The 10,593-nt window shown below is 42.6% G+C and overlaps 1 protein-coding gene across 1 annotated transcript; it reads left to right on the top strand.

Moving 5' to 3' along the window:
• The first annotated feature begins 7,925 nt into the window (after positions 1 to 7,925).
• On the top strand, positions 7,926 to 9,431 carry IQCF3 (IQ motif containing F3). The gene is made up of 3 exons (XM_002813685.2): positions 7,926 to 8,052; positions 8,225 to 8,272; positions 8,978 to 9,431. Exons 1-3 carry the CDS (start codon positions 8,035 to 8,037, stop codon positions 9,374 to 9,376), a joined length of 465 nt encoding a protein of 154 aa, XP_002813731.1. The 5' UTR covers positions 7,926 to 8,034; the 3' UTR covers positions 9,377 to 9,431.
• Positions 9,432 to 10,593: the final 1,162 nt, after the last annotated feature.

The raw sequence follows: 10,593 nt of genomic DNA, 5'->3' as shown, positions 1-10,593 counted from the left end.
TTGAAGTGATCTTCATGTAACATAAGACTAATCATTTTTAGATTAACCAGGTAAGATTAACCACTAAACTAAAATTAACAATTTGATGGTATTTAGGAGATTCACAATGTTAAGCAACCACTGTCTCTATAAAGTTCTCAGACATTTTTATCACAGTAAAAGAAAATCCCATTGATATGGTTTGACTCTGTGTCCCCACCCAAATCTCATCTTGTAGCTCCCATAATTCCCACGTGTTGTGGGAGGAACCTGGTGAGAGATGATTGAATCATGGGGGTGGGTCTTTTCCATGCTGTTCTTGTGACAGTAAATGGGTCTCACGGATCTGATGGTTTTAAAAACGGGAGTTTCTCTGCACAAGCTCTCTCTTTGCCTGCTGCCATCCATGTAAGATGTGACTTGCTCCTCCTTACCTTCTGCTATGATTGTGAGGCCTCCCCAGCCATGTGGAACTGTAAGTCCAACAAACCTCCTTCTTTTATAAATTGCCCAATCTCAGGTATGTGTTTATCAGCAGTGTGAAAACGGACTAATACACTCATATTCATTAAACTACCATTTTCCATTATCCCCAGCTCCTGGCAACCCCCAGTCTGCATCTGTCTTCATGAATTTACCTATTCTAGATTTTCCACATAAATGGAATTATACAATATTTTGTGTCTGGCTTCTTTCACTGAACATAATGTTTCCAAGGTTCATCCATGTTGTAGCACATATTATTACTTTTTATCCTGAGTAATATTCCATTGTATAGATATGCCACACTTTGCTAATCCATTCATCATTGATGGACATTTGGATGTTTGCACCTTTGGCTCTTGTGAATAAACCTGTTGTGAATATCTAGCAGCTACATCATTTTACATTCCCTCCAGCAATGTACAACGGTTCTGATTTTTGTACATCCTTGCCAACATTCACTATTTTCTCTTTTTAAAAAAATTATAACCATTCTAGTTGGTGTGATGTGATATTTAATTGTGGGCTTGATTTGCATTTCCCTAATAACAAATGATGCTGACTTAGGTGCATGGTCTCCATTTGAATACCATCTTTGGACAAATGTATATTCAAGTCCCTTGCAATAATTTTAATTAGTTGGTGGTTGTCTTTTTGTTGCTTTAATAAACATTTATCTGATGAATGAATACACGATTCACAATTCCATCCAGATCTTAGATCTGTGGCTTCAGCACAGTTGAAATCCTACTGCCTAGAAACAACTATCCCACCATCCCTGAATGAGCCTGTCAGCCAACCACCCTAGATCCCTCATACCCAATAGGCATGTTGTTCTCAGCCTCAGTCTCTCTGTGTTATCATTTCTCTCTGGCAGTGTTCCCAAGTGTGTGAGTGAGTGTGTCTGTGTGCACAGCATGGTGGGGCAGGGTCTATTGTTGCCCTTCCACTTCATGGGTGCATGCTGCTCTCTTTCTCTATGGGGTTTTGCCTGTCTCTATCTCTGCCTACCTCTCATAATGTGTCTTTCACTCTGTCTCTTCCACTCCTCAGTATCTTTCCCCATTGGCTTCTGCTTCCCTCTGTCTACTCTCTGCTAATGTCATGTCTCCTTCCACCTCTTGGACTCACTGAATTTTCTGGATCTGTAAATGGCCGGTAAAGATTATTATTTCAGCAGCCAGTTCTCAGACAATCCATTTGCTTTTCTAAATCATGATTACCCTTTGTCTCCATCCCACAACCATGGGATGGAGAAGCCTTAGAGAAGGTACCAACGTAGTTGCTCCTGCATGATGGAGGCATGACTCACTCAGGCTCATCAACCCAGGATGTGCAGGTGCTTAGAGGAATATCAGAACACTTGATGCATATGGTCACTTAATGCATATGATTGGTTCAGGGCTGAGCATGAGACCCAAACCAGGTCAATAAGCCTCAGCTTTTGTGATGTCTTGGAACTACTGGGTTTGCTAACTATAGGGATTATGTAAGCAGAGCTGCTGGGGGCACCACACAGAAAAAGCTTGCTAAGAATGAAGCCAACCGAGGAAAGTACAGTCAAGGGATGGAAAGGGAGGGACTAAGCCTAGCCATGCCTGAAGCTTGCCTAGCTGTCCTATGGGAAATTTTAATTTTGTGAGTCAAGACATCCCCATTTTCACTCAAGTCAGTTTGCCAGGTCAGATATCTAAAGAGTAAGACATTTCATTGGATTAATAAACAAAAAGCGTTTAATATTATGTGAGCAATGTTTCAGGAAGTGGTTTTCAAACACTGGTTTTTGAATCAGAAACTTGACAGAAGGTGTGCCTAGGGAGTTCTTGACAGTAAACGTGGAATTGTCTCTCAATTAATACACGCAGAAGACCAGAACATTCCTGTAATGCAGAAAACTACAATGAAAGAGAATCTGCTGTGGATAAATCAGCTCACACCTAGAATCAGAATGGCCAACAGGGTAAATCAAATGTGGATTGGTCATGGCTTTGACCTATAGGTCACAGCCCAGATTACTGGGCCTTACCTAGCACTTCTGATTCAGTGTATCAGGATCACAGGATGTGTGTTTCTAACAAGATTCCAGGTGATGCGGTGGCTTCTGGTCTGAGGCTGCCCACCCTAAGAACCACTGGGGTGGAGCCTAGATATATCAGGATGAAGGTGGCTGTGAGTGACAGCACAACCAAAGAAACAGTGGTTTCAATAAATGAGAAGATTTTTTTCTCTTTCCCATGTAAGTCCAGTATAGGTGATCCAGACCTGATATGGCGCTCCACAGGGTGAGGAATCCTGGCCCCTCTAATGTGTTACTCTGCTATGTATTGCCTCCATTTCCAAGGTCATTATTGATTCAAAAATGGTTGCTTCAAACTCAGTAATTACATTCACAGTCCAGCCAGCAACAAGGAAGAAAGAGCAAAAGCAAGGCGTACTCCTTATCCCTGACATTGCACGTGGCACTTTGCCCACAGCTCAGAAAACATAAGAGAAGACCTGAACAAAGGAGAGATATAGTATATTTATAGATAGAAATTCTTACCATTGTGAAATTGTCACTTGTCTCCAACATAATCTAGTAAACTCACATTCCAATAAAATAAAATTAAGTTTAATTCTAATCAAAATCTCATCATGACTTACCGGAACTTGACAAACTAATGCAAAAAAAAATCATATTGCAGAATTAATTTCCACAGTTCATTAAATCAGTTTTGAAAACAGAATAGAAAAGTGTTCACAGACACTAAAATGTGTTACAAAATGATTAGTGTGAAATTGAGGTACTGGCTACTAAGAATCTAAGTAGGAAATAAACATTTATTTACGAAATTGTTGTGTTCACCCCATCCTCCTCCTTGACGCACATAGCCAGGCAAGAGTTCTCTCCCCACCTTGGAAGAAGACAGGTTTATTTACTAGATAAGTTGAACCAGAGAGCATCTGAATGCAGGGAATGCAGGCATAGCTGGCGGCAGTGGTGAAGCACCATACCAAAAACCAAGGGAGTATGTGAAAGTGTACAGGCTAAATAGAGAAGCCTCCAGCCCTCTCTGCCAAATCAGCTCCCCAAAGGCTTGCAGACAGGTTTCATTATCCTACTCTCTTATCCAAGGTTCTGGGATTTCTATTGAGAAAACTGAGACAAAAACAAAAACAGAAGAGAAGGGCTTAAAAGAAATATTAGAGACAAGATAAAAGGTTAAAAACCGCACACAAGCCAGGTGCAGTGGCTCTTGCCTATAATCCCAGCACTTTGGGAGGCCAAAGTAGGCAAATCACTAGAGGTCAGGAGTTCAAGACTAGCCTGGCCAACATGGTGAAAACCCATCTCAACTAAAAATACAACAAATTAGCTGGGTGTGGTGGTGGGTGCATGTAATCCCAGCTACTTGGGAGGCTGAGGCAGGAGGATCACTTGAGCCCAGGAGGCGGAAGTTGCAGTGAGCCGAGATCACACCACTGCACTCCAGCCTGGGTGACAGAGCAAGACTCTGTCTCAAACACACACACACACACACACACACACACACACCACTAACAGCTATCATTAGTATTCTTAGACCCATAAGAGATAATAACAAATCAATAAAACAAGCATAGTGTGCTATAAAAAAAGAATATTCAGAGGATGAGAATGACTCTTTAAAAGATATAGAAAATCTACCAGAAAGTAGATCAAAAAGTTTAAGATGGCAAACATAAATGGACAAGCCTCTTAAAGCCCAGCCCAGAACTTGCATACTGTCATTCTACACTATTCTATTGGCCAAAACAGGTCATATAGTCAAACTCAAGGCCAGGAAGACATATTCCATCACCTTACAGGGAGAAACTGACACAAAAAGATGGAATATAGTGTAGAAAATATTAGAAACTTTGAGGATCAATCTATGATTTGATTAATAGGATTTCTAAACATAGAAAACTAAAAAAATTGAGGGGTAGAAATTATCAAAAAAAAAAAAGCAAATACAACAAAGTTTCCCAGTAAATGACATGAATTTTTAAATTAAAAGGCTAAACCAGTGCCCAACACAATGAATGGTTAGAAAAACCAAAACACATCTCTAGGTATATCATCTTGTAGTTTCAGAATATCAGGGAAAAAGGAGATCCTAAAAGCTTCCAGAAAGAAAAAAAAATAGGTCACATTCCAGAGTGATAAAAGACATTGTATTAGTCGGTTCTTGCACTGCTATAAAGAAGTATCTTTAAAAAAAAAAAAAAGAAATAACTGAGACTGGGTAATTTAAAAAGAAAAGAGGTTTAATTGTCTCACAGTTCTGCAGGCTGTCCAGGAAGCATAGGCGCTTCTGAGGAGGCATTGGGAAACTTACAAACATTGCAGATGGTGAAGGGGAAGCAGGCACATCTTACACGAGCAGGAGGAAGAGAGAGGGAGAGGTGCCACGCTTAAACAACCAGATCTCACAATAACTCACTCACTCACTACTGCCATGACAACACCAAAGGGGATGGTGTTATACCTTGAGAAACCACCCCCATGATCCAGTCACCTCCCACCAGGCCCCACCTCCAACACTGGGGATTATAATTCAACATGAGATTTGGGCAAGGACACAGATCAAAATCTCTAACAGAAAGTGGAACGAATTCTGAGAGAAAAATAATTTTCGAGCCTGGGCAACATGGTGAAACTCCATCTCTACAAAAAATTAGCCAGGTACAGTGGCATGTGCCTGTAGTCCCAGCTACTCCAGAGGCCAAGGTGGGAAAATTGGTTGAGTTCACTGAGCCTGGGAGGTCGAGGCTCCAGTGAGCTGTGATTGTGCTCCTACACTCCAGCCTGGGTGACAGAGAGAGATCCTCTCTCAAAAAAGCAAAAGAAAAGAAAAAAAAAGGAAAGGAACAAAAAATAATTTTCTATCTAGAATGTAATACCCTCTTTTCCCCAGATGCTTGCACAATCGCATATGTTCTAATTCCTATTATGAATTCCTTATCCCATTGCATCCAGAGTGGTTCTGCACCCCAGTAAAACTGTGCCTGCAATACATGGGATCCAGTAAGTAGGAGAGTCCTCACAGGGAAGAAGGGAAGGAAATTCCTAGGATGCTGGGGAGAGGGTACCCCAGAAGAATGACCAGGCAGCAGGTTTAAAGAGCAGCTACCCAGATTACATAGTGGTGCAGGGGTCCGTGAAAAAAGCAGAGTTGACGGATTATCCAAGTTTTGATGGAAAGTTTCAGATAAATTAGTACAAACAATGGCAATCAAGAGCTCCAGGAACAACAGACAGGAATGCATGAAAGGCTATGTCATAGCAATATGCCATGTTGCTAAGGCATGGACAGGATATAATCACAATGATGGAAGCACTGAATACTTATTGAACCAAAAACTGTGATGCTATAATCATATAGAGAGGAGAGCAGAAGGATGGGAACAGGTAAATCTTCACTTCATGAAAAGAAGTCAAGAGGTAATATCTAAAAGTGAAAATAATTTTATATAGCATGTTATAGAGGTAAATCATAGGAGAAATATACAGAAGAGTTAAAAATAGTTGTCTCAGTGATGGGAGATTCTTTTGGGAGAGAATAAGGCAGGAAATGCATACTGTCCTTTTTTATTAATTATAATTTTTATAATTAATTTATAATTATGTTTATAATTTTTATAAATGCTAAGATTATAATTATTCATAATTTTTATAATTAATTTATAATTGTAAGTTTTTTTAAACAAGGTACATGAAGTTTTTTGTTGTTGTTGGTTTTTAGTTTTGGTTTTGGTTTTTAACTTCTATTTTAGGTTCAGGGGTATATGTGTAGGTTTGTTATATAGATAAACTCGTGTCACAGGGGTTTGTTGTACAGATTATTTCATCACCCAGGTACTAAACCTAGTACTCAATAGTTATGTTTCTGCTCCTCTCCCTCATCCCACCCTCCACCCTCAAGTGGTCCCCAGTGTCTGTTGTTTCCCTTTGTGTCCATAATAATTCTCATTATTTAGCTCCTGCTTCTAAGTGAGAATATGTGGTACTTGGTTTTCTGTTCCTGCATTGGTTTACTAAGCCACTATGCGTCCTGGACAGCCTGCAGAACCATGAGACAATTAAACCTGTTTTCTTTATAAATTACCCAGTCTCAGGTATTTTTTTTCTTTTTTTTAAAGGTATTTCTTTATAGCAGTGCAAGAACCGACTAACACAATGTCTTTTATCACTCTGATTCCTTTGTTTGTGGGATGTGACCTATTTTTTTTTTCTTTCTGGAAACTTTTAGGATCTTCTTTTTCCCTGATGTTCTGAAGCTACAAGATGACTTCCAATACCATGTGGAATAGGAGTGGTGAGACAGGCCATCCTTGTCTTGTGCCAGTTATCAAGGGGAATGCTTTCAGCTTTTGTCTGTTCAGTATGATGTTGGCTGTGGGTTTGTCATATATGGCTCTTATTATTTTGAGGTATGTCCCTTCAGTACCTAGTTTATTGAGCGTTTTTAACATGAAGAGATGTTGAATTTCATCAAAAGCTTTTCCTGAATCTATTAAGATAATCATGTGGCTTTTGTCTGTAATTCTGTTTATGTGATTAATCACATTTTATTGATTTGCATATGTTGAACCAACCTTGCATTCCAGGGATGAAGCCTACTTGATCATGGTGGATTAGCTTTTTGATGGACTGCTGGATTCAGTTTGCAAGTACTTTGTTGAGGATTTTTTCATAAATGTTTGTCAAGGATATTGACCTAAAGTTTTGTTTTTGCCAGGTTTTGGTATCAGGATGATGCTGGCCTCATAGAATGAGCTGGGGAGGGGTCTTTCCTCCTCAATTTTTTGGAATAGTTTCAGTAGGAATGGCACCAGCTCTTCTTTGTTCATCTGATAGAATTCAGCTGTGGATCCTTCTTGTCCTGCGCTTTATTTGGTTGGTAAGCTATTTACTACTAATTCAATTTCAGGGCTCATTATTAGTCTGTTCAGGGAATCAATTTCTTCCTGCTTCAGTCTTGGGAGGGTGTACGTGTCCAGGAATTTATCCATCTCTTCTAGGTTTTCTAGTTTGTGTGCATAGTCTCTGATGGTTATTTTTATTTCTGTGGGGTCCGTGGTAACATCCCCTTTGTCATTTCTAATTGTAAATGTCTTATAAAAACATCTACATTAAATGTTAAAACACCTTAATGTAAAAGGTAGACCAGAATCTAATAGAAAAATCTATGATCCTGGATGGAAAACACTTTATTAGAAAACTACAAAAGTAGAATTGTAAAGGGGCAATGGATTTGAGCATATCAAAAATTAAAGATAACTGTGGAAGGAAAGGCAACCATGAAAAAAATTAACAGGCAGATGACAATCTGAGAAATGATATTTGCACAATTTTTCCTCAACAGAGAGTTGCCCAAGGAAGTCAACAGGAGAGCCAGGTATTTGCTCTTTATCCATCAACTTTGAGCCTGGAAAAGGCACTCTGGCCCCTGGTCATAGTTGCCTTTGTGACATCATGGCCATCTCTTTCTCCACCTTTCCTGCCCCTGCCAAGGTCAGGGAACAGCAACCAGAGGGAGATGATCACCTGAACCACTGCTCCAAACCATGGGCAGTAAATGCTGTGTAAGACTCAGGCACACACACTCCCCCAGGGGTGGGGAGTTGTCCCATGGCCCAGGAAAGCACCAGGCCACTTCTTAGGACCCAGGCAAAGAATGGGGAACTGGGCCTGTGGGGACTTTACAGTCAGGCTGCTCCTCACCCATGCTCCCCCACACCCACATTCTGATTGCAGAAAGGTGGTCCAGATGAAGATGATGTAGAAAGACAGAGGCGACGGAAGGTAGGTGGGGCCCAGGAGGGTGAGAGAATTGCAGATCATTGACTCTTTGACCCCAGAGTTCTTAGAATGGAGCTCCATCTCTGGTCCCACAGGGGTTGGCTCAGCATTGCCCTCTTATCCCCTCAAGCCCTCCCTCTCCTTGGTGAACTGAGTAAGGTATGGAGATAGACAGTAAAAGGGGAGGAAGTTTCATGTGCACAGCCACCTGATAGGTGGGGCTCAGCACAGGAAGTGGAAAGGCCCAGCAGAATGCGGAGGGACAGAGACATGGTAGTGGAAGTCCACAAAAGTGAGATGAGGGGAGACCCCAAAGGGCTGCAGCACCACGCAAGACATTAGGAGGCAGCATCGTGGCTGGAGTTTGGACCAAGACACAGGCCATAAATGCAGAGGTTCATGGATTCTTATAAGAATCCTTCAGTTCCTCACACCCTGGTCTTCCAGTTGGGTCTTCTGGACCAGAAAGTGTCTCCCCTAATCCCATAAACCCAAGAAGTCCACAGATCAAACATATTCCGATTTCATAGATGAGGGCACTGGGACTGTGAGGATGTCCAGAGCCATGGACAGGACAGAAGTAGAGGACAAACCCCACCCAGGTCTCCTGGGTCCTCAAAACCAGCAGGGAGAGAGCTGATTCTTTAGAGAACCACCTGTGCTTGATGGTGACAAATTCACTGGGAGTCCTCTGCTTTGCTTGGCCAGTTGCTTCTTGCACAACTGCATCATGGAAAAAGGGTGAAGGCGGCTGGGCAGATCCAGGCCTGGTGGCGTGGGGTCCTGGTGCGCAGGACCCTGCTGGTCGCTGCCCTCAGGGCCTGGATGATTCAGTGCTGGTGGAGGACGTTGGTGCAGAGACGGATACATCAGCGGCGGCAGGCCCTGTTGAGGGTCTATGTCATCCAGGAGCAGGCGACGGTCAAGCTCCAGTCCTGCATCCGCATGTGGCAGTGCCGGCAATGTTACCGCCAAATGTGCAATGCTCTCTGCTTGTTCCAGGTCCCAGAGAGCAGCCTTGCCTTCCAGACTGATGGCTTTTTACAGGTCCAATACGCAATTCCTTCAAAGCAGCCAGAGTTCCACATTGAAATCCTATCAATCTGAAAGGCCTGGGGCATGGAGAACAGGCTCCACTGCCCTAATAAATGTCTGACCAGGTTGTGTGAGTCTCAGTGATTCCTCTCACCACAGGGACCCCTGGGATTCATGCCCCACTCTTTCTCTGCTTCTCTACCTGGGGAAAGACTTCAGTGTAAGTACTTCCTCGTTCCCCTCTCCCTGCCCCAGCAGGGCCTATGGCCCCTTTGAGGACTGACAGTGGCCATATGCTGCTGCCTTTACATGCAAATTAGAAATTGCAGCCCAAGGCTGTCCTTGTGTGCAGAGCCAGATGTCCCACTCCACAGCCCTGGCATCATTCCTGTCTCCTGAGCTTGGAATCAGAAGGGTATGGGCTTCACTTTCCTGAAGAATCTGGGCACCCTCTTAGAAGACAGTTGTGTCTGAGGCTATGCTCTTTCATTCAACCATCAGGAGCCAACTGGGGCTTGCACAGGTTGGGTTTCTATTTGCCAAGTCCCTGACAGAAGTCAGGCTGTCAAGCCCTTGGAGCACTCTCCTTGGAGCAGTGTTGTCCAGGGAAAGCACAGGAGGCTGTCCTTAGTGACAACTGGGTGCAAGGTTTATAAGCCTCATGCTAACTTGGAGGTTGATGGACAGGAATGCCCCTTTTGGAAGCAGCTGATACCACGATCTTAAGGCACCTGAGCTCTGACTCCCTCCTGCCTCCTCAGCACCTGCTTCCCCAGGGCCCTGAACACAAACAGGGCTCCTACTGCCCTCACCGCCTCCCTGTGTGTGGCACCATAACCAGGGACTTTGGCATGGACTGTGATGCTCCCAAACCCCCTGTTTTTCACCTCCAGTGATTTTTACTTCCCTCCGATCTCAGTCACCCACCTTAGACCATTGTCTCCCAAGCTGTCCATGGGGAAGGACCACTTCTTAAAAATGTCCAATTCATCACAGACCGGTTCATATGTAAAACATTAAAAATGAATTATGAGAAAAATATATAGAAAAGTCATAGAGAACAAAAGCCTTATTTTTATTTATTAGAACACATAATGTTGGTACTTCAATTTGTTATAATAGTTTCTCCATGCTTATCCTCAATCTCTGTACTTATATCATTGGTAACAAACAGCTCATACGCTGGGTCTGGTCCACAGACCACACTCTGGGTAGCATTGCTCTAGCCCTTGTCATCATTCATCAGTGACTACAGCAACATTCATTTCAACCACCCTGGTCTCTAATTT

The sequence above is a fragment of the Pongo abelii genome, chromosome 2 (genome assembly GCF_028885655.2).
Source record: "Pongo abelii isolate AG06213 chromosome 2, NHGRI_mPonAbe1-v2.0_pri, whole genome shotgun sequence".
In the NCBI taxonomy this organism is placed as follows: Eukaryota; Metazoa; Chordata; class Mammalia; order Primates; family Hominidae; genus Pongo; species Pongo abelii.
Note: the sequence above shows the minus strand (reverse complement) of the source record. Positions and strands in the feature narration are given on the sequence as shown.

What these genes read in the sequence shown, in the direction of transcription:
- IQCF3 (XM_002813685.2), top strand. An exon ending in AAAGACAGAGGCGACGGAAG is followed by an intron (nt 8,273 to 8,977) that starts GTAGGTGGGGCC and finishes TTGCTTGGCCAG; the next exon opens with TTGCTTCTTGCACAACTGCA.